This window comes from Phyllostomus hastatus, unplaced genomic scaffold (assembly GCF_019186645.2).
Source record: "Phyllostomus hastatus isolate PE091 unplaced genomic scaffold, TTU_PhHast_1.1 phas_contig_198, whole genome shotgun sequence".
Taxonomy (NCBI): domain Eukaryota; kingdom Metazoa; phylum Chordata; class Mammalia; order Chiroptera; family Phyllostomidae; genus Phyllostomus; species Phyllostomus hastatus.
Genome location: NW_025333715.1, coordinates 4,926,553 through 4,950,693, shown reverse-complemented (window position 1 = coordinate 4,950,693; position 24,141 = coordinate 4,926,553). Strand labels below are relative to the sequence as shown.

Here is a 24,141-nt window from a genome sequence, read left to right as displayed (position 1 = left end):
TTCAGTGCTTCTGATACCTTCAGTGGTAAGACAATGCCAAGTCTAATTTCTGGCTTGTTGAATACCAATATGACTGAATGAATTCGTTCCATTCTTGTTTGGTAGCATCCCCATCCTATCACCAGTGTCTTTTGAAATATTTTGATAAGTCTCTTCATAAATTTTTGGAAGGCTTGAGATACTTTGCTTGGTCAAGACCATCTTAACTAAATTTTGGACTGCAAAATTAACTGAGCCATTAAAGGTGTTTAAAGACAGTCGGGCATGGCATTTTGAAGGTGCTCCTTAGTGATATTTCCATGAGGACAGTGTAGGCAACTTTGTGTCTTAGGATTCTTGAGAGATTTTCATAGTTTTGACTTGAACCTTTTTTCCTTTCTTTGCTTAATTGATAACTAATTTCAGACGTACTCTTTTCAGTTTTCAAGCCAGAAGAATTACGTCAGGCACTGATGCCAACATTGGAGGCACTTTACCGACAGGATCCAGAATCCCTTCCCTTTCGTCAGCCTGTGGACCCTCAGCTTCTCGGAATCCCTGTAAGTATGTGGTGGTACTTTTGATTGTGGCGGTGGTGGTGTTTTATTATCTTCTTCACTCAGACATGATTCACACATTGCACAGGTCATTCACTCAAATTGTACAATTTAGTGGGTTTTCTGTATTCACAGAATTGTGTAACCATCACCACAGTCAGTTTGGGATCATTTTTATTAGCCCACAAAAGGACCCCCATCTCCGTAAGCAGTCACTCCCCGTTTCCTTCACAACCTCCACTGCCACTACCTGCAGCCAACCATTAGTCGGCTTTCTGTCTCTGGACTTGTCTGTTCTGGTCACTGCGTTAAATGGGGTCATGCCGTGTGTGGCTCTTTGTAACTGGCTTCTTTCACTTAGCATAATGTTTTCAAGGTTCATCCATTTTGTAGCAAAAGACAATATTTCATTTCTTTTTATGGCCAAGCAATATTCCTTTTTGTGGCCATACCACATTGTCTTTGCCCATTCTTTTGTTGATACAGTTTGAATAATTTACACATTTTTTGACTGGTGGCACTAGTCCTGCTATGAATATTTGTGTGCAAATTTTTGTGGTGTGTTTTTCTATCTCTTGGATAAATACCTAGGAATGTGATTCTTGGGTCATATAGTTTATTTTTGTCACTTGAGTAGCGGTGGTTCATGATAGAAAAGATAGACCCAAATGAGCTTCACCTGCTTCTAAAGTTGCCTTTACACACCAGGCTGGCAGGTTTTGTTTGAGCATTTTAAGCGATGCTGAGTAAGGCAGTGGAGTGCTTCATGGACCCGAAATCCATTAGGAACTCCCCCCCCCCCCGCCCCCAATATTTTCTGTGGCTCCAGATGGATCACTGACGTTGTCTGGACTGAATTTCCTTGTCTGTAGGTTCTTTCTAGTACTAAAATGTTAAGGGGCTTTGAACTGACCGCACAGATACTGTGCGGCACAGCACCTGGAACTGCTCCAGTAGACCATCAGCCTGCCACATGGAGAGGCACTGTGGTAACTCTTTTATTCCCTCGGCCCTCTGAGACGCTTCATATCTCTGTAGACTAATGATTTAAAGAAGTGTTGGGTGTCAGTGAACCCTTCAGAAATATGGACAGGTCAGAAACTCAACATTGCCTGGAAAGTTAGTGTTGGTAATAGGAAGGTACGCCATCTACCTTAAATAATTTGGGTAATGTTGTTTGGTGTCCCATGTCCTAGGATTACTTTGATATTGTAAAGAGCCCCATGGATCTTTCTACCATCAAGAGGAAGTTAGACACTGGACAGTATCAGGAGCCCTGGCAGTATGTGGATGACATTTGGCTTATGTTCAACAATGCCTGGTTATATAATCGGAAAACATCGCGGGTGTACAAATACTGCTCCAAGCTGTCTGAGGTCTTTGAACAAGAAATTGACCCAGTCATGCAAAGCCTTGGATATTGTTGTGGCAGAAAGGTAAGAAGTTTTTGCATTGATAAATATGACCCTGGCTGGTGTGGCTCAGTGGATTGAGTGCCTGTGACCCAAAGGGGTCACTGGTTCGATTCCCAGTCCGGGCACAGACCTGAGTTGTGGGCCAGGTCCCAGTGAGGGGCACTCAAGAAGCAACCACACATTGATGTTTCTGACCCTTTCTTTCTCCCTCCCTTCCCCTCTGTTTATGAATGAATGAATGAATGAATGAATGAATTATTTTTAAAAATTGAGTTGAAAACTTAATTAGAATCCTAAATCAGGTTATAAGCTCATCTGGAGACCTTGGTCCTTAGTCCCCTGTGGGCGCAGACTTCCTGTCATGTATTTGTTTACCTGTGCATGCCAGTTCACATTAAACTCTTGAGTTCTTTGGCATGTGGTGGGAGGATATGACTGTTAAGTCTACTCACTCACAGTGGTGAACCAATACTTTAGTAAACTAGAATGGTTTTAGTTCTGTGAACTGTCTTGGAAACAGCCCATTTTGATTAGCACAAATGAGCTAAGACTTCATTGACTTGTTTAATTTGCCAATGTAAATATTCTAGCTTGTCACCCTGGCTGGTGTGGCTCAGTGGATTGAGCGCTGGCCTGTGAACCAAGGGGTTGCCAGTTTGATTCCGAATCTAGGGCAAGTGCGTCAGTTACGGGCCAGGTCCCCAGTAGGGGGCATGCAAGAGGCAACCACACGCTGATGATTCTCTTACTCCCTCTATCCTTCCCTTCTTCCCCTTTCTAAAAATAAATAAATAAAATCTTTCAAAAATATATTCTAGCGTGTCCTTCAGGCCTGTGTACTATTTAATGGCTGTTTTCTTTTGCAGTTGGAATTTTCTCCACAGACACTCTGTTGCTATGGTAAGCAGCTGTGCACAATCCCTCGTGATGCCACATACTACAGTTACCAGAACAGGTAAGCTCGACCGTGTGGCCTGTGGTTCACGTGTCTGTGTGTCTCGGGAGTGCATGCGGATGGACCAACACACACGGTCATGGTTCATGTGTAACTTGCTTGGAAACAACTGTACAGCACAAGTTCTGGTCTTTGCAATTTGCCTTTGGAGAATTAACCCAGGTTCTGACAGAAAGTGGCCTTGTATCCGATGCCTGGGCCCTGGTTTACAAAAATACTAAAGGCAAGAACCCAGAGCCTTAGGAGATCACACAACTTTGTGAGGTGGTGGCATCGATGTGACCACACCCCAGGCCTCACTGCTCTCTCCACTGCCCTCGCATAGCTGATCACAGCCTCGGATGACACTGAGATTTTCTCACTAATTAGTCTTTCTGCTTGTCCGCGAAATGGCTGCTGGCTATCTCCTTTCCCAAAAACTACCCAGAAAATTCTAAACCCAGTTTGTTAGATTTATCTTTTTGGAAATATTTTCTTTTTATGCGTGATCTGTCCCTACGTAAGTAGTTGTTTTTGGTGTAAATGAAAACAGGATTCTAGAGTATTTGCTTCCATTAAGCAAACAACAAGGACCACCTCCAAAAATAACTCTGTATCAGACTACTTCTCACAAAGACTCACATACGACAGTGGATAGTACAGTTCTAATAAATGAGGCACTCCTACCTTATTTACCCCTGCCCAAACAATGGCTGTAATTAGAAAAATTGCAATCACTATCAATCATAGCTATCATAGCTATCTTCACTATGGTTTGTCTCCTGTTTTCAGTAATGGAGTGTTTACCTTGGGCTCTGAGATGGTGCTAGTGAGACTGGACAGTTAATACTTTGTACTTTCTTCAGTAAAACCAAGCTCATGGTCGTGGGTTTTTGATGAACTTGTGTGCTACAGGTGCATTTCTAGCTTTAAAAGAGTCACTGACACTTTTTGTTTTATTTACAAAAAGTCAGGTGCACTCTTAGTGCTTTGTAATCATTAGACCTCCATAGTTTTTTACTCAATAAAACCTGGAAAAAGTAGGTCTCGTTGTTTTTAAGCACCTTACATTTAAAAAGTAACGACCAAGATGAAACTTTTCTCATGCTACAATCTTAACATTCATACCATTTTTTAGATTTTTGACAGCCTACGGGGCTTGTGATCTCTGTACGGAGGAGCATGTAATTGGGCTTGCGCCCACCGCCACCTTTTTCACTGTGTCAGCTGATGGTGACAATCAGCACTTAACTGTTTGTGCAGACTTTTCATTGAAAAACATTTTTTTCTTATGTTGCTTTCCTGGAATCAAAAGGATTTTTTTGCCCCAAACCACAATTGTTTTTGGAAGATTTGTTCCCTGGCACTTAATCCATAGTGGATTTTGTTTTATTTCACTTTTTATTTTTATTCCAAGTAAGTGGGGAGAAGTGTGTAATTGCTAGGTAACAGGATGGCCATTCTTCTCTCCTTAGTAGATTTATCCTCCTTTCTTCTTCTGATTATTTGCATAAATTAGCATTAATTACTAAAACAAAAGGGTGTGAGTCTGTGTAAGTGAAACTTTTTTGTTTTATTTGCTGTAATCGTTTGCGACTTGTGGTTCCATTTGAGATATTTAATGCTAATCTGTGCTTTGCCTTGGCTTTCTGCTTTGTGTTGTCTTGTCTTGCTTTATGTTTTTTGTTGTCCTGCAATCCCTCATTTCTTCGTTTGTTTTGTGTTTTTTTTCTCCCTCATGCTTGTCGTTGTCTGCACTTGGCTTTGATTGCAAAAAAAAAAAAACCAAACCAAAAAACAAAAACAAAACCCATACTGTGGGGCCCATAAATCTGCATCATTGAATGTCCTTGTCGCCGTTGATGACCTGCTCTCTGCTCCCGTCCCCCTCCTTGGCCTGCTGTGATTGGTGGCTTCGTTGCTTGGCTTGGGCTGTGTTGTGTGAACGGAACAGTTCACCCCAGTATGGCCTTCTTGCCGACAGGTATCATTTCTGTGAGAAGTGTTTCAATGAAATCCAAGGGGAGAGCGTTTCTTTGGGGGATGACCCTTCCCAGCCTCAAACGTAAGTAGCTGCATTGTTTTGGAAAGCACCGTCTTATTTCTCAGTTTGTTGTCAGGTGATTGGGCTCAGGCTTCTAAGTGGTCTCGGATTATGCTGTCCAGTATGGTAGCCATCACCCACACATGGCTACTTAATACAAATTAATTAAAAGTAAATAAAATTTAAAATTGCCTCTCACTTACACTAGCCACATGTCAAGCGCCCAGGAGACAGCTGTGACTAATGCTGCCATCGTGGTCAGCACTGAGAGAGAGCATTGCCAGCCTAGCGGAGCGTGCTGTTAGCACTGCTGGAGGGGACACATCAGCACGGGGGACTTGCAGAGAGACTTTCTCTGCATGGACACAGTCCGCTTCTCTCCTAGCAGTTGAAAGGTCATATATATAGTGCAAGAGAATTTCATTATTAGCTGTTTGGCGTCTGAAGGGGAGTTGAACAAAACCTTACAGCCTTCTCATATAGCTTAACACAGATGTCACGGTAATCGTGGAAGTCATTGAACAACGTTAGGGCTTTAGATGTTTATTTGAATAACTTAGAGACTTCCTTGAGCTTTTGCCATCTTACAAGCCCTTATTTTTTGGTGAATGCCCAGAAAAATTTTCAAGCATACTCTGAGCTGTCTCATTATACTTCTATAAATGTCTCATTATACTAACTAAATCTGAAACTGAGATTTAGTTAGGCACTGTGTTTCAAATTTGGACTGTTACTAGGAAGAAAGAGCTGTTTGGTGTACTTTCGATATTCTGCAGCTTCCTTTTTTCCAGTTTAACCTCTGATAAACAGAAGCAGTTCAGAACATTCCAAAAAGTATGGAATTGTTATGTTACTATTAAAATAGGGTCTCTGAAACTGGTTAATTTTTCTAAATTGGGTTTTAAAGTTGCACTTTAACTTCAGTCACCATTGAAGTACTTAGAATCGAGTCAGGTATCAATCTGGAGAGTAGGGACTGGATCCCCTTGAGCCTTACGAGAGAAGTCAGCTGTAGCTGGGTTTCCCTGGTTCAGGAAAGGAAGGCAGACTTCTTATTGGTACTGTTGAGCATTTTACCACGTGCTCTAAACTTCAGGATGTTGCATCTCTGACTTTGAAGAGTATAGAAACCCTCTTCTGATTCGTTAGCGTGTAGTGGACCTGGGGGTCTGCATTACTAACAAGGTCCTCTTGTGCTGCTGGCCTTCGGAGCATACTTGGTGTGCCGTAAGGCCTTAGGCCGTGTAGAGTGGTGTCTCTAGGCTGTAGGTGGTAGGAAACAGTTTACATGTGCAAGTGTCCTCATTTTGGGGAGGAAGAATCACAGTAGTCAGAATAGGGCTCCCTGAAGTTTATTCTACATAGAGAATGATACGACTGTTTAGCTTCTGTATTTGTGAGGCTTTTGAGTGTGGTGTGCCAGATTTCTGTATGCATGGGAGGCCATGTGAAAATTTAAAAATTAATATTGTCAATTAAAAAATGTTCACCCTTTAAAACTGAAATATGTATTTAATATTGAAATTTTCTATATTAAAAATTGACTAGACTTTGCTGAAAATGAGTATTATTTTTAAATAGTGGTTTAGCTGCCTGTATACACGCCATCATTCATAGTTCATTCTAGGGTCATTAAACTGTTAAAAGACATAAACACATAATAAGACTGGCAGGCAAGATTTAAAAAGAAAAAGAAGAATGAACTCATGTTTCTAGTTCTTCCTGGCTTCTCCATTTCTTATAAGGAGAAATAGATTTACTATACTGTAGTCTTTTCCAAAAAACACAGGTATACCTTTATGTAAATAGGCATTTTGTGGGAGTCAGGAATGTACCAGTTTAATGTGACCTCAGTATCTTCTCAGGAGATTTAAATAATCCACTTACAGTATGAGATTTGTTCCTTGGGTTAGAACAGTGGTCAGAGTACTCATCTTTCACTGTTGCTTTTTCTTATTTTTTTCTTCTTCTTTCCCTAGTACGATAAATAAAGAACAGTTTTCCAAGAGAAAAAATGACACACTGGATCCTGAACTGTAAGTAGTTTTCCTTGACTAGTCAGTACCATGAGTCACTAGACTTGGATTTTTCTTCTTCCTTTCATTTTCTTGGTTTGGTTGGCCAGTGAGATGATTCTGTAGCCTTGGGCTGAACCTACATAATGTACAGCTAACAGAGATGGTGGCAGTGTGGAAGCTGGCATTGCAGTTAGTATTCACTTACACCTCACCACATCGACCTGATCCCGGTGTTGTGTAGGCCCAAGGGAACCGCCCACGCTGTCTCCGCTCCAGACCATGTGTTCCATCCCCGTTCTCCACGCTGTCAGACAAGCTCACAGGCCCCTACTTTGTTGGGGAGGCCTCTCGGAGCACTGAGTGGTCCCAGTGTTTCCGGCATTCTGAGAACGGCCAGGATGCTCTCCGACTCATTGGGAAGTTTAAGCAGCGGTGATCTTCCACTTGTCACTGCCTTTCCACAATCACATTTAAAATGTTCACATGCAATAACTGAACTTAATTTCTCTTGTAATTTGCTCTACCTCTAACACTAGAGAGCTTTTTAAAAATTAAAAACTTTTTTAAACTCTTATTATTTTGAGTCTTGACTTTCGGTTTTTATTTCCAGGTTTGTGGAATGTACAGAGTGTGGAAGAAAGATGCATCAGATCTGTGTTCTTCACCATGAGATGATCTGGCCATTGGGGTAAGACATTAGTACTTTCTCTAGAATCTTCATCGTGGGTTTTAGCGAGTTTTTGTCTTTGCAATCATTATTATCGTATCTTCAAAGTTACTGTCTCTAAACATTGTTCTTTGAATTGGGAAAAGATCACTAAAATCCAGATTTAAAACATTAAATAGCCTAGAATCCAAAAATGTAGGTCTTTCTCTTTTGTGCATGCATTGTTTTCATCCATACACAAATTTGACTGTTTTGTATTTTAAATTATTTTCTGATCTTTTTACATCTAAATTAAATGCTTTTGAAAGATCTCAGTAGAGGTGACAGGAAATCTCTTAACACCTGAAAAGTAGCAGGGAGGTCTTAGATACAATTAAATTTGCCAGGTTTTAAAAGGTATAGCTATAGAGCATGTCAAGGGAACACCTCTATTTCTCCCTCTGAGAAAACATCACACTGTGAATAGTGTTGGGATTTGATTTAACCATCTTTTGGGGTTGGGGCCGTAAGTTTAATGTCTGTAGTAGTAAGTTACATGGCTGCAGTCCAGCGAAAGAGTTACACAAAGTGACTAGATACAGACTTCAGTGAACTAGCCATTCTTGGGCCCCATGTTCTGTTTCTGAATATTCTCCACATATTTGCCCAAGCTGCACATCATCAGTGACTTCGATATCAATGAGCAGATTTGTATCCATCGGGACACCTTATCTGCTACTGCATGGGTCACCTCTCCCCGAGAATGGAGCTGATCCCAGCCCTATCCAAGGGAAGGGGGTATCTGTGTCACGTGACTCGTTGGGCTAGGATCTCTATCTGTGCTGTCTTCTGCTCTTGTCTTGGATTACTGATGCTGGTTTGAAAGTCACAAGGAAGAGGAAGCTAACAAATTTCCAGAAAATAACAGGAAAATTATAGTAGTTGATGTTTATATGCCTTGTCTTTAAATACAAATTTTAGTGTTCCCCTTAATCTCACAGTGGGTGAGAATAAGAGACCAGCAGTGATTCTTGCAACTTTAGATCGGCTAAGGATGACGTCTCGTATTTTTGTAAGAAATTAAGCATATGGCCCTGAGGGTATGGCTCAGTGGATTGAGCACTGGCCTGTGGACCAAAAGGTCTCCAGTTCGAGTACCTGTTGGGGCTCACACCTGGGTTGTGGGACAGGTCCCAAGGTGGGGTGTGGGGGAGGGCAAGCAGTTGGTGTTTCTCTTGTGTATTGATGTTTCTCCCTCACTTTCCCCCTCTCTAAAAAATAAAACCTTTTACAAATAAAGCATTTTTTAAATAAGAAATTAAGCATGTGTACACATCCTTATGTAATTGCAGGAACAAAAAGAATGTACATTTTAAATATATTGGTGCTTTTTCTGAGTATGCTTACTTGCATATTTATCAGTAGCATATAGACTTTTGCCAGTGTGATTAACCAAAATCAAAATTCCTGTGTTAATCTAATCCTCTATCATCTTTTCACATGTAAGCCAATTTATATGCCCCTTCACATTTCTTCACAGCATTTGCCTGTTTTTCAATTAGGTTTTTTTCCCTTTTTTCATTAATGACACCTTCAAGCTCCTTATATATTGTTTGTATTAATTCTTTTTTTTTTAAGGTCACTTTTATTTTTTTTAATACTTTTTTCAAGATTTTATTTATTTTTAGAGAGGGATGGGAGGGGGAGAGAGAGAGAGACAGAGAGAGAGACAGAGACATCAATGTGCAGTTGCTGGGGTTCATGGCCTGCAACCCAGGCATGTACCCTGACTGGGAATCGAACCTGCAACACTTTGGTTCATAGCCCGCGCTCAATCCACTGAGCTACGCCAGCCAGTGTTTATATATTAATTCTTTATTATATATTTAGAAATATTTTTCCCAGGTCATCCTTCACATTTAACTTTATATGTACCTGAGGTAGGCTGTATAGTGTGTGTTACTTTAAATCATTCTCTTAAGTTTTGTAAGCAACATGTTGGTTTACATTTTAGGTTTATTTGTGATGGCTGTTTAAAGAAAACTGCACGAACTAGGAAAGAAAACAAGTTTTCCGCTAAAAGTAAGTTTTATTCTTGCAGGTACATCTTAAAGGCAGAACTGAAGCATAGTTAAGAATAAGCTGTGAAATGAATTGGTTTGTTTTGACCTTATTTAAAATAATTGGCCAAACTAAAAATAACTTTTCTATAATATACTTAGATTTGAACTGTAATGTACTTTTTGGTGTGAAATTCATTGGACATAAGAAAAAGATTTTCAAGAATCAGGATTTGTAATAAATCAAGACTCTATTTCTCCATATTTGTGGCATTTCTTAATGGGGGCCAGGTGTGAAAATACTTGTCCAAAATTGGCCATCCTTTGAGGGACTTAGACTTAGCTTTTTCTAGACTGTTTGTGGGGGCTGCTTTTTAGGGGCCCATGTGTGATCTTTTCAGCTGAGGGTTCGGGGAGGAGTGGTAGTCAGAAATTTCATCATAAAATTAATCTAACTCAAGAGTATTTGGTTTTGTTTCATAAGTGCCTTTGCAGTCTTTGCTCACCTACAGGTTGCTTTTATTATTGCTGGAAGGTTTCTCATAATGCTCACCTTTTAAAAACGATCTTTGAAATCCAGGCAAAGTACTTATAGATGTTTGTTCTATTTTTTAACTTCTGAAATGGGAGAGTTTTCATAATAAGTTTGGGAAATAGCATGTAAAATATTAATTAACATGCTTGCTTTAACCACATACAAGGATGACACACACAGTCATAAAGTCTTTCATGAGCGGGGTGCCAGGGGAATGATGCTTTTTAAGTGTTGACTATATTGCATACTTTTAGCAAAATCCGATATTGAAAAAGCGTAAACAGATTTGATACTGAACCTTAAGACTGACACTAATAAATTTTACCTTAGTTACTACTGAACTTTTAAACTCTATATTCCTAGGGTTGCCATCTACCAGGCTTGGTACTTTTCTAGAGAATCGTGTGAATGACTTTCTGAGGCGACAAAATCACCCTGAATCAGGAGAAGTCACTGTTCGTGTAGTTCATGCTTCTGACAAAACTGTGGAGGTCAAACCAGGCATGAAAGCAAGGTACGTAGTGATGTTCCCTTTTTTCCTCTTGTGGATCCACAATTGCTCATACATGGTTACTATTGATGGTTCTAATATGAACGAGATGTGGTTTTTCCTTCCAATCTGAATTGTGCAGGTTTGTGGATAGTGGAGAGATGGCAGAATCCTTTCCCTATCGAACCAAAGCCCTCTTTGCCTTTGAGGAGATTGATGGTGTGGACTTGTGCTTCTTTGGCATGCATGTTCAGGAGTACGGCTCGGACTGCCCTCCACCCAACCAGAGGTAGGGCTCACTAGGGCTGCCTTCCGATCGGTGTGGGCAGGGTTTGCAGCTGGGTGAATAAGCAAAGTGAGTGAGCAAGTGATGTGCTTGGTTGGAAATGCAAATTCTTCAAGTATCGAAGTATAGCCAGAGCCACAAAGCACTGCTCAGTACTACTTTTTTGTAGTGTAGTAATAAGGAAGGGGGTTATGAATAGCAGCCTGGAACGGGAAACAGACTCACCACCACCCCCACCCCCACCCCCCACCCCCAGAAAATGGGCTTACCTCTATACGATGTTAAGTACCTTGCTGAGATTATGTAAATGAAGTAGAGTATGGTTTAGAATTCATTTCCAAAATAGTTAAAAGCCAGTATAAGAATGCCACCAGGATACTTTTGGATCCATATGTATTGACTGATAATGCTGTGTTTTAGGCACTGCTGGGTTCTAATACTATACTAGAGCCATAGGTTCACTCAGCTCCCTTAAAGGGTTCACAGTCTAGTCCGTTAACTAACTGTAACACCATCTTGACAAGGGGAACGAAAAGCACGGAAGTGAGAGGATGTGTTTTTAGCCGCGTCAATAACTCACGTGATCTGACTTGGTTTCTTTCTCCCCACTTGGTTCAGGAGAGTGTACATATCATACCTCGATAGTGTTCATTTCTTCCGTCCAAAATGCTTGAGGACTGCAGTCTACTATGAAATCCTTATTGGATACTTAGAATATGTCAAGAAATTAGGGTAAGCATGTTAATAAGAAATGCTGTTTTGTTTTGTTTTTTAATTATTGATTTAAAGTAACTACCACTGTCGTGTTGTGGTAAGACATAGATTAAAACATGCAAATACGTGACTTTTGGTTTTGTTTTTTCCTCAGCTTTGTTTTCCATCTGGTAGAACTATAACCTTAATTTTGTTGGAGATCCTTTGATGTTATACCCATCCCAGATTAATTTCATTTTCTTCAGTTAAGAAGTTAGGTAGAGTTTGATTTGAAGGTTGATTATTACCCATTTGGGGCCAGAACCTTGAACTTTGCGTTAGACCCTTTTCACCTGGGTATCAACACAAAAAACAAAGACCTGGAGATAATAAAAATTTGTGAGACTGGTTCCTTACCTTCTTTAAGGTACATACATGCTTGAGAATAACAACCACCTCACCTCACAGGTTATTAACAGTGTGCATTGTTTAGCTTTCATGCTGAAATGGATCCATTTTCCTTTTCATTGTCATGTGCAAATTTGGGGGTTTTGGGTGCTCCGAGAATAACTGGCTTCCAGGGAACCTCTAAGAAGAAGTAGGCAGTGTGAGATCATTGTTGGTGCTATGGGTTATGCCTGGTTCCATCCTGAGAGTTTTGATTTGATATTGAATTGTATACTTTGTGTTGTCTTTGCGGGGTGCACCTTGTAGTTTAAAGTGTGGCGTTCTTCTTAGATTGGATGATCATTTCGAATGTTCCTTCTCTTTGCGTTGTCAGTTATACCACAGGGCACATTTGGGCGTGTCCGCCCAGTGAAGGAGACGACTATATCTTCCACTGCCACCCGCCTGACCAGAAGATACCCAAGCCCAAGCGCCTGCAGGAGTGGTACAAAAAGATGCTCGACAAGTCCGTGTCCGAGAGGATCGTCCATGACTACAAGGTCAGGACGAGCCGGGGAGTGGTGGGCATGGGCGTTTCCTAAGGCTCCTGCTCTGTGCCTCCGTCACTCTGCTGTCTCAAATCTTCTCTTCTTCCTCCTTCCGTGTAGTTTATAAAACTGCTAATTTGGTAAAAATGTTTTTACTTTGCCTGAATTAGTAAGATGAAGTGCACCTGACAAAATGTTTATTGCAAAATCTAGTCAGCTGAGTATTATCAGTGTACAATACTTTTTCTCTAGTCAGACTTTTTTAAAGAAAAGCCTGCCTTTCAAATAGTCTGACTGACAAATTCTGTTTTAAAGGTATGACTAATAAAAATGTATTCTTAATAGCCATTTTGATTGTAAGTTCTCTCAGAAGAAGGACTTGAACTGCTGGAATTTTTTTTAGCTTTTTTTTTTTTTTTTTTTAATTGTTCAAGTACAGTTTTCTGCCCTTTACCCCCATGCCATCCCACCCCCCTGAACTGCTGAATTTCTTACCTGTTTTTACTCTTGGAGAGGAAATCATCAGCTGGGTGTTTTCCCGGCAGCGCAACAGATCACTCTGTAGCCGTACAGTGTCCGGTACTTACAGTTTGACTGGTGTTGAACAGATTTCTCAGTGAAAGCTGCTGGAACTCCAAGGATGGGTGCAGGGCAGGCGAGCCTTGCACTGCGCTGCCTTTGTCGTCAGGAGTGGTAAAGGCCATGCGTGAATTACAATGCCTCTCTGCCATTGGTCCTGGCAAGATCACTTAGTTACATGAAGGCAGAAAATCTCCCTGCCTTTGTGGGTAGACGAAAGGCAAAAACCAAAAATACTGGCTTAAGACGGCCTTTTTTACTATTTATGGCACTGCGTATCTTCCCAGACGTGATGCTTAGATACAACATCTCTGCCACCATTTTAGAAGACATTTTAATCCTTGGTGTTGCGTGTGTCCATTAGCTGTGACTGCTTCTATTTGGTGTAAATGCTTTTTCTTTTTAAATAGGAATTTCAATTTGTACATGGATATTTTCACAGGATATTTTTAAACAAGCTACTGAAGATCGATTAACAAGTGCAAAGGAATTGCCCTACTTTGAAGGTGATTTCTGGCCCAACGTTCTGGAAGAGAGCATTAAGGAGCTGGAACAGGAGGAGGAAGAGAGGAAGCGAGAGGAAAACACCAGCAATGAAAGCACAGATGTAAGGGCTTTTCATTCTCCTTTCCAGCTTCTACCTTGATCCTCGTCTATAATCCAGAAGTGAGCGTAAACTTCAGCTTGGTCTTAAAGCTCTTAGGTGTGAAAGAGCTCTTTGAAGTGGGCAACAAGACATGTTGGCTAAGTTACTAAGGTTCTGCTTCTGTGGTTTTAAACCCTTTTTAGCATCAAACCGCCTTTGTAAATAGAATCCCGATTTCCAGTCTGGAAACAGATGGTGGAAACAAAGGAAACTGAATATTAGTTTCTGTAAAGGTCCAGATAGGGATATTTTGAGCCTTGCAGACCATACATGTATCGTCTTTTTTATTTTTAACACACCTAAGTGGAACAACAAAACTGATACTTCTCCTCTGCATTTCTCTCTGTCTCTAAAATTAATAAATACATATTTTTAAAAAGAACTCCTTATAGCCTTGTCATTTTAAAGTCATTGAGAGTTTGGGAGTGGGCCCATAAAACTCTAGAATGTGAGTGGAAACAAATGCATCCAAGTCTCTGGCTCTCCACTCCCATGCGCCCTTCAGTGCCACCTGCCCCGCCCTCAGTTCTGGAATAAGATTGTTTGACCTGAGGCTTCTCCAAACTGCAGCGCTTTTCTGGTCACAGATCTGAGGCTGCTGTGGTCTTAATGAAGGGTCTTTGGGTAGGGGTTCTTCACTAGGAGATAACTATTGTTTTAAATAGTTTTTAAAATAAAGAGGGTGAGCAGAGAGCAGTTGGTGAAAGGTATAATATGAACTCTGCTTTCAAAGAAAGAGGTCTTTTTGCCATTTGTATTCCTCAGATCACTTCCTAACAAAACATTAACATTGTTTCTCTCCTTTGTGCTATCCTGCAGGTGACAAAGGGAGACAGCAAAAATGCTAAGAAGAAGAACAATAAGAAAACCAGCAAAAACAAGAGCAGCCTGAGTAGGGGCAACAAGAAGAAGCCAGGCATGCCCAACGTGTCCAATGACCTCTCGCAGAAACTGTATGCCACCATGGAGAAACACAAAGAGGTAAGGGAGCCTCCGAGTGTGGGCAGAAAGTAGGCTGGCGCTTATGACCTGGGCACCATATTGGAAATTCAGAAGGAAGGCATCACGTGACTAAGAAAGAAGGTGGATGGAGTGGGTGCTAGGAACAGGAAATTATACAGTCTCTTGGATTTGCACCTGTTACAAATATAGATGGTGTTGGATTGTTGTTTACGTCATCATGGTCTGCAGTGTACAATGGTGGCCCATAAGATTATAATGAAGCTGAACAATTCCTATCACTTATCAGTGTCACAGCCATTACAATGTCACACATAGCACAGCACATTGCTTACAGTTGTGGTAGTGCTGGTATAAACAGATCTAAGGTGCTGACAGTCATATAAAAGTATAGCACATGACGACTACAATAGTAGGTTATACGAGGTCTATCCAGAAGGTATCCAGCCATGTAATAAGAAAAATGGAGACATTTATTGAAGAACATACAAGATATAAGAAACATTGTACACAGGACAGTGACACCTCAGTCCTCTTCAAAGGAGGCACCTTGGAACCTCACAGTTCTCCCAATCACCAGCAGCTTCCCCGTTGTATTTTCCTGAATCTTCATCGAAGGTCTGAAACCTCTTCCCTTGCAAAGGTGCATTTAGTTTTTGGAAAAGCCGGAAGTCACAGGGTGCCTAATCTGGGCTGTAAGGTGGCTGAGTCACCTGGGTGATTTGATGTCATCATCGTCGCACCCCCCCCCCCCCAAAACCAACAATAATTCTGTACTGTACATGATGCATGACAAGATGTGTTGTTGTGATGAAACTGCCAGTCACCAGTTGCCTGGAACCAGGGCCCTCAGAATCATCCAAATAGTTTCCACAGAAGACTATTCAAGCTTAACGCAAAATTTGATTCATATTCATTGCTGTACTCATTCAGTCATTTTTGAATGCAACAGCCACACAGTACACATGCTCAGTCAATGGCATCTACTGTCCCCACTGACAAGCACAGTGAAGTTGTCATTGTTCACACGTACACATTCCAGTCCACTCTCCTTGGCTGCCAGATTACATTAATGTTGCACAAACCATTCTTGTTAAATTAACAGTGGCTGGGCTTTCTCTGAACAGACCTTCTATACCGCCTATCTTTGCGTGATGACTTTTGCACAACTAAGTCACCTAGTGACACATTTTGTAGAACGTTTCCCAGTTGCAAAGCAGCACATAACTGTATTTTGAAACCGTGAGCATAGTGTATCGGTGGGAGTGTCTGTCCATTGTACAGGAGATGGGCTGTTAGATATTTTTGCTGTTCTGTTTTAAACCAAACTCCTTAGAACACCATTGGTCATTCCAGTTCTGTTTTATAACAGAACTTTCGCAAAGCCAATTAATACAAATGTTGACCATTGGCCTTCCTGAAAGTGAATTGAGAAGTGGAGAGAATTGAAGAAAAGTTAAATTTTTATAACTACACTTGTAACCTCCTCAAAAAAGTTAAAACTCTGAATTATTTCATTATTGATCTGTTTGTTGCTGTGGGGTGTGTTGGGACTCTTTTCCTTTCAACATCACCACTGGTGAGATGAGAAGTCTTAAAGGGCGATGCACGCCCGATTTTGAACATCTCGGTTCGACTCTGTTCAGACATCACAGTCAAGTTCTTCTTAACAAGTGTGGAGAGGGAGCTGAAGGCTTAAGTGTATGGCGTTAGAACCAAGTTAATGAGGCAGTCTCCGGGGGAGAAGTGGTCGTCTCAGCAGGCCCTTCTTCAGAGAGTTATTGTTTGTAATGGTGCTTGACCTATTGAAGCTTCTCTGAGGGTGGTTCTCCATGCACCAGTGCTCTGCCCTGCCTTTACTGTCGGAGCCTGACAGACTGAGGACAGCAGGCTCGCTCACAGTGGTAGAGGCCCGGCTCTGCTACTCCGCCATGCTAGTGAGATGGAGGCTTCCTGTGTTGTTGTGGGCGCCTCGCTTAGATAATCACCACTGGCTAGTTAGGGCGATATGTAGGTTATGTAACAAGCAATCGGGAAGGCCCTGTTGGGGTGGGTTTTATTTAAATAGTGGATACGTTTGTGGCTTTATTTAGTGTGAAGATGTAGGTAGTCGTCACCTGTTAGGAAAAAGACAATACGGTGCTGATTTAGGTTAATTTCGGGTATCACACCTGGGGAGTGACGTAGAGCGGAATCAGTCATGGTGGCTGCCGCTAGAGTGGTGGCTGTGGTGAAGATTTCCCAGGGACTCACCAGATGGTTTTTGTTTGCCTGTTTTGAATGAGTTAGGCATTCCCCGCTTGTTACGTCAGTGGCTCAGTGTCGCATTTTCAGGTGCTCTTTCTTGCTGTATCGGTGCTCCCTGTGGGCCACAGTCTGAGACCCAGTGTTCCTCACAAGGTCAAACACCCATCCCAGTCCTTCCTTGATGCTGTTAACTTCTGGCATCTGTTTTATATGTGTCCGTATTCGGTGTGTGCTCCCCTGTCCTGTGTTCTTTTTCTAGAAATGTGTGTCTTGTCTTAAAAGACTCTTGCTTTATGCAAACATTGCTTCCCAAGTATATTTTAAGTTTTACTGCAGTTTGCACACGTTTTCAGTCTCTGAAAAACTGCTAAAATATAGAGGGCGATACAGCACGTGCTCACAACATCCTGATCTCATGAAGATACCACTTTATATTTATTAGGTTATGAAGAGTTTATATGTGCATTAATTTCAAATGCATACTCCTATGTACCAGCTTCCTGGTGCAGCCTTCCTACTAGTGGGTGTGGGGACTAATGGTTACCGGGTGTTTTCAGACTCTGGTGAACAAAAGCTTTGCTGCTTCCACAGCCAGGAATAAGGAGGTTTTGGGGGGTCGGGTGTTTACCTTTCCTGCCCCTGCCAACTACTTTTTTTTCTCCAGACTATGGTTTTGCTTTCAGGAAACTTAGCCCAGCGTCACCATCTCCCATCCGGTCCTAATGGGCTCCAGTCAAGGAGTCCGTGCCGCGACGAGCCGCCGTGCCTCAGTTCCTGGCCTTTCTTTTAGAGCGCGGGCCAGTTGTTTTTGAGAATTTCCCTCATTTTGGCTTTGTCTGATTATTTTCCCTTGTAGTTAGATTAAACCACAGATTGCCTCTTAATGGTAGACCTCTCTGAGGCACAGTGTCCACTGTCCATGAGCTGCACCTGACCTCTTCCATTCTTATTTTGAAGGAGTTCTTGAAGGAGGTAGAAAAGGTCAGATGTAGATTTCAGGTCTGCTGCAGTCTCAGAGAAGAGGCCGGAGACACGTGAAGCAGGAGGGAAGGCTGTATCAGTAACCCAGTGTTCACCGGCCTCACAGGCGTCCAGCCACACTCACCTGTCCGCTGTTGCTGGTCCAGCACCGCGTGGGGCTCTGGTTCCAGAGTCAGAATGAGCACCTCTGTTTTGCAGGTCTTCTTTGTCATCCGTCTCATCGCCGGCCCTGCCGCCAACTCCCTGCCGCCCATTGTGGATCCTGACCCCCTCATCCCCTGCGACCTGATGGATGGGCGGGATGCCTTTCTCACCCTTGCGAGAGACAAGCACCTGGAGTTCTCGTCCCTCCGAAGAGCCCAGTGGTCCACCATGTGCATGCTGGTGGAGCTGCACACTCAGAGCCAGGACCGCTTCGTCTACACCTGCAACGAGTGCAAGCACCACGTGGAGACGCGCTGGCACTGCACTGTCTGCGAGGTAGGCCCCAGGTGGCGGGGTGGGGAGGGCGCTGAAGGGTGCCGAGTGCCAGTGGGGGGTGCTGGCAGGCAGGTGAGCGGGCCTGGCCTCGTATTTGAGTGGTAGGACTAAAGGGGCTTTGGAGCTCAAGCAGAATATGTAACATGTTTTTGAATGACTTCAATCTTGGGGAGTTGACCTGCACCTATGTTTTGTTTTCCCAGGATTATGATTTGTGTATCACCTGCTATAACACTAAAAACCATGACCACAAAATGGAAAAACTAGGGCTCGGCTTAGATGATGAGAGCAACAACCAGCAGGCTGCAGCCACCCAGAGCCCAGGAGACTCCCGCCGCCTGAGCATCCAGCGCTGCATCCAGTCTCTGGTCCATGCCTGCCAGTGCCGGAACGCCAACTGCTCCCTGCCCTCCTGCCAGAAGATGAAACGGGTTGTGCAGCACACCAAGGGCTGCAAACGGAAAACCAACGGAGGGTGCCCCATCTGCAAGCAGCTCATCGCCCTCTGCTGCTACCATGCCAAGCACTGCCAGGAGAACAAGTGCCCTGTGCCGTTCTGCCTAAACATCAAGCAAAAGCTCCGGCAGCAGCAGCTGCAGCACCGGCTCCAGCAGGCCCAGATGCTCCGCAGAAGGATGGCCAGCATGCAGCGGACTGGTGTGGTGGGGCAGCAGCAGGGCCTGCCCTCCCCAACTCCTGCCACTCCAACCACGCCGACCAGCCAACAGCCCACCACCCCACAGACGCCCCAGCCCCAGCCCCCTTCTCAGCCTCAGCCCACCCCTCCCAACAGCATGCCGCCCTACTTGCCCAGGACTCAAGCTGCTGGCCCTGTGTCCCAGGGTAAAGCACCAGGCCAGGTGACCCCACCAACCCCCCCTCAGACTGCTCAGCCACCCCTTCCAGGGCCCCCACCTGCAGCAGTAGAAATGGCGATGCAGATTCAGAGGGCAGCTGAGACGCAGCGCCAGATGGCCCACGTGCAGATATTTCAAAGGCCAATCCAGCACCAGATGCCCCAGATGCCCCCAATGGCCCCCATGGGTATGAACCCACCTCCCATGGCCAGAGGCCCCAGTGGACATTTAGAGCCAGGGATGGGCCCCACCGGGATGCAGCAACAGCCACCATGGGCCCAAGGAGCATTGTCTCAGCCCCAGCAGCTACAGCCTGGGATGCCAAGACCAGCCATGATGTCGGTGGCCCAACATGGTCAGCCCTTGAACATGGCTCCCCAACCAGGATTGGGTCAGGTCGGTGTGAGCCCTCTCAAACCAGGCACTGTGTCTCAACAAGCCTTACAAAACCTTTTGCGGACTCTCAGGTCTCCCAGCTCTCCCCTCCAGCAGCAACAGGTGCTCAGTATCCTTCACGCCAATCCCCAGCTGTTGGCTGCGTTCATCAAGCAGCGGGCTGCCAAGTACGCCAACTCAAATCCGCAGCCCCTCCCTGGGCAGCCCGGCATGCCCCAGGGCCAGCCAGGGCTGCAGCCCCCTGCCATGCCAGGTCAGCAGGGGGTCCACTCCAGCCCAGCCATGCAGAACATGAACCCCATGCAGGCGGGCGTCCAGAGGGCCGGCCTGCCCCAGCAGCAACCGCAGCAGCAGCTCCAGCCACCCATGGGAGGGATGAGCCCTCAGGCTCAGCAGATGAACATGAATCACAACACCATGCCTTCACAGTTCCGAGACATCTTGAGACGACAACAGATGATGCAGCAGCAGCAACAGGGGGCAGGGCCAGGAATCGGCCCTGGGATGGCCAACCACAACCAGTTCCAGCAACCCCAAGGAGTTGGCTACCCCCCACAGCAGCAGCAGCAACAGCAACGGATGCAGCATCACATGCAACAGATGCAGCAAGGGAACATGGGACAGATGGGCCAGCTCCCCCAGGCCTTGGGAGCCGAGGCAGGAGCCAGTCTGCAGGCCTACCAGCAGCGACTCCTTCAGCAACAGATGGGGTCCCCTGCTCAGCCCAACCCCATGAGCCCTCAACAGCATATGCTCCCAAATCAGGCTCAGTCCCCACACCTACAAGGCCAGCAGATCCCTTCTTCTCTCTCCAATCAAGTGCGCTCTCCCCAGCCTGTCCCTTCTCCACGGCCGCAGTCTCAGCCCCCCCACTCCAGCCCTTCCCCAAGGATGCAGCCTCAGCCTTCTCCACACCATGTCTCCCCACAGACCAGTTCTCCACATCCGGGACTGGTGGCAGCCCAGGCCAACCCCATGGAACAAGGGCATTTTGCCAGCCCGGACCAGAATCCGATGCTTTCTCAGCTCACTAGCAATCCAGGCATGGCAAACCTCCATGGTGCAAGCGCCACAGACCTGGGACTCAGCACCGATAACTCGGACTTGAATTCAAACCTCTCACAGAGTACACTAGACATACACTAGAGACACCTTGTAGTATTTTGGGAGCAAAAAAATTATTTTCTCTTAACAAGACTGTTTTGTACTGAAAACAATTTTTTTGAATCTTTCTTAGCCTAAAAGACAATTTTCCTTGGAACACATAAGAACTGTGCAGTAGCTGTTTGTGGTTTAAAGCAAACATGCAAGATGAACCTGAGGGATAATAGAATACAAAGAATATATTTTTGTTATGGCTGGTTACCACCGGCCTTTTTTCCCTTGTGTGTGTGGTTCAAGTGTGCACTGGGAGGGGGCTGAGGTCTGTGAAGCCACCCACATGCTCCTGCCTTGCACCTCCGATAGGTTTTATTATTTTTTTTAAATTAATGAAAATATGTAATATTAATAGTTATTATTTACTGGTGCAGATGGTTGACATTTTTCCCTATTTTCCTCACTTTATGGAAGAGTAAAAGAACATTTCTAAAACCAGAGGACAAAGGGGGTTAATGTTACTTTAAAATTACATTCTATATATATATAAATATATATAAATATATATTAAAATACCAATTTTTTTTCTCTGGGTGCAAAGATGTTCATTCTTTTAAAAATGTAAAAAAAAAAAAATTCTCTTTCCTCCCCTCAAGTCAACTTTTGTGCTCCAGAAAATTTTCTATTCCGTAAGTCTGAACGTAAAAACTTCAAGTATTAAAACAATTTGTACATGTAGAAAGAAAAATGACTTTTTCAAAATATACAGGGGCAGCTGCCAAATTGATGTATTATATACTGTGGTTCTGTTTTTCGGAAGAATTTTTTTCGTTATTTTTACATCTAACAAAGAAAAAAATTAAAAAGAGGGTAAGAAACGATTCCAGTGGGATGCTTTTAACATGCAAAATGTCCCTGGGGTTTCTTCTTTGCTTGCTTTCTTCCTCCTTCCCCTGCCCTCCCCACCCGACACACCCACACACTTTCTGTAAAACTTGAAAATAGAAAGCAAAAACCCTCAACTGTTGTAAATCATGCAATTAAAATTGATTACTTATAAATATGAACTTTGGATCACTGTATAGACTGTTAAATTTGATTTCTTATTACCTATTGTTAAATAAACTGTGTGAGACAGCTAACTTCTTGTCGTCACATCTTTGTCTCAGAAGGCATCAGTTTAAGTCCCCGATGCATAGTGGTCAGCGGAAAAGGCAGCACTAGCTTACAGCCTCCCTGTATAGATTAACAGATTTATGAATGGGCTTTGGTAAATGTCTCCAAAGTTCAGAGAAAAAAACTACTACAAGTACAAGCCAGATGTCAGTTTTATCGATTTGAATTAATATTAATTAGCCTTTAACATCTTGCTATTATGGGACCTTCTTACATGGTCCCCTGTAGATGACCTCATGGTCCTCCAATCGACCTTACCTTACAGGGATGAAAATGAGCACCTCAGTTACCCAGTTTCTTGAAACAGCAATACTTAAACCTAGGGCTACAATACATCCATCCCTCTTCTATCACACTTGGTTTTTCCTAAGTGCCAACCAAGAAGTCAGTAGGGGCAGAGGGGGATGAAGTAGTTGGAAAGGAAAGTGTGGAAATAAGACCTGTAAAGCTAAGAGAAAGATTAATTAGTGAGTCCAGTACTTCTCCAGCTATTAAAAGAACAGAGAACCCTGGCTGGTGTAGCTCAGTGGATTGAGCTCGGGCTGTGAACCAAAGAGTTGCCGGTTCAATACCCAGCCAGGGCATATGCCTGGGTTGCAGGCCAGGTCCCTAGTGGGGGCCATGTGAGAGGCAACCACACATTGATGTTTCTCTCCCTTTTTCTCCCTCCCTTTCTCTCTAAATTGTTTTACAAAAAGAACATTACTGGTCTTCCTCCAATTTCATATTAATTACATTGGCCATGAACAAGTTTGAAAAATGAGAATATTGTTTGCTGGCTGTTCCGGAATCATTTGGTGGGTCTTGTTTTGTTATAGAGCTTTACACTATACGTGGTAGTCTGCTGAGGGCCAGAGAGAGAAAATCCAGTAGTTACTCAACTATTTTTTTTTATATTATCTCATGAAAAATGACCAGTATCTTAATGTGAAGTGAACTTGTACACTCAAATATTTTTATTTATTTTTTAAAAGTTTAATTTTAGAGAGGGAAGGGAGGGAGAAAGGGAAACATTAATGTGTGGTTGCCTCTCACATGCCCCCTACTGGGGACCTGGCCTGCAACCCAGGCATGTGCCCTGACTGGGAATTGAACCCTCGACCCTTTGGTTCACAGGCCGGCACTCAGTCCACTGAGCCACAGCAGCCAAAGCTTAAGTATTTTTAGAGCCCACCCCGGAAAAGTTTCCAAGCACACACCTGCCTCAGGTCAGTGGTCCAGCAGATGTACATGAAGCGCCTACATTCTGTGCCAGGCCAGACAGCACACAAGGACAGGGTGTAGCCCCACCCTCAAGCAAGCCGTTTGGAGATCCAGAAAAGATAGAATGATGCTGAAATGGAAAATGTTAGAAGATGTTAGCGGGAACAAGATTCAGCGAGTAGGGGGGAAACCTGGCCAGTGAAAACTGGGAGTTGATGGAGAGTATTTCAACTGGACCTTGGAGGGGAAATGGATAGGGAAAAATGGGGGAGCGAGGAGAAATTCTGCTCCCCCACCCCCCAGAAGAGTACAGGATAATGTCCTGTTCAGAAAACAGCTCAGATCCACTTGGCTGAGACCAGATTGTAGAAGATGGTGCCTGTTACAAAGAGGACCCCTCCCCCTTTTCCTTTCTGTTACTAGGGGCCCAAGATTGATCTGACCCCCCCCCCCCCCACAAAAGGGAACTTTCCCCATTTTCAGGCAGTAAATTCCCAGCTGTTACAGCTCTAGCCTCTGACTAGACCTCTAGGCTGGAGCGTTAGACCACATTTCACTGCAGTATTATAAGGAAGGAAGGCCGGACACTCAAGTGGTGGAGGAGGAGGAAGAAAGCTTCCCTTGCCCAGACCAGAGGTAGTCCTAGGGAAGGACGACATACAGATGATTCTAGAGTCTGGGATACAAGAAGCTGATTTCAATACTATCCCAGTGAAAAAGCTGGGAAGAGCTAAAAGCCGCAAGTCTCCAACTGGGCTGTTTCTAACATCAGGCCTGGTGTCTAGCAGCATTCCAGGGGCTCTCATGGACTTACTTAGCCTCCTGAACACGCCGCAGCAGCAGCAGCAGCGACTGACGGGTGAGAGAACTCCAGCTCTGGTGCAACAGCTTGGTCCAGATGGCACAGCCAGTTCAAGTCAGAGTTC

The 24,141-nt window shown here is 43.8% G+C and overlaps 1 protein-coding gene across 2 annotated transcripts in view; it reads left to right on the top strand.

The window, feature by feature from the left end:
- The window catches only part of EP300 (E1A binding protein p300), a 68,042-nt gene extending 46,064 nt beyond the window's left edge, over positions 1–21,978 (top strand). For both annotated transcript variants that reach the window (XM_045834746.1, XM_045834745.1), the window contains 15 exons: positions 421–539; positions 1,733–1,972; positions 2,818–2,906; positions 4,870–4,950; positions 6,909–6,965; positions 7,558–7,635; positions 9,608–9,675; positions 10,552–10,702; positions 10,821–10,967; positions 11,583–11,696; positions 12,439–12,604; positions 13,614–13,778; positions 14,637–14,798; positions 18,204–18,485; positions 18,689–21,978. In XM_045834746.1, the coding sequence (XP_045690702.1) occupies positions 421–539; positions 1,733–1,972; positions 2,818–2,906; positions 4,870–4,950; positions 6,909–6,965; positions 7,558–7,635; positions 9,608–9,675; positions 10,552–10,702; positions 10,821–10,967; positions 11,583–11,696; positions 12,439–12,604; positions 13,614–13,778; positions 14,637–14,798; positions 18,204–18,485; positions 18,689–20,884 (4,115 nt within the window). In that variant the 3' untranslated portion in view covers positions 20,885–21,978. The remainder of the gene's footprint in view (positions 1–420; positions 540–1,732; positions 1,973–2,817; positions 2,907–4,869; positions 4,951–6,908; positions 6,966–7,557; positions 7,636–9,607; positions 9,676–10,551; positions 10,703–10,820; positions 10,968–11,582; positions 11,697–12,438; positions 12,605–13,613; positions 13,779–14,636; positions 14,799–18,203; positions 18,486–18,688) is intronic.
- The last annotated feature ends 2,163 nt before the right edge of the window (positions 21,979–24,141 follow it).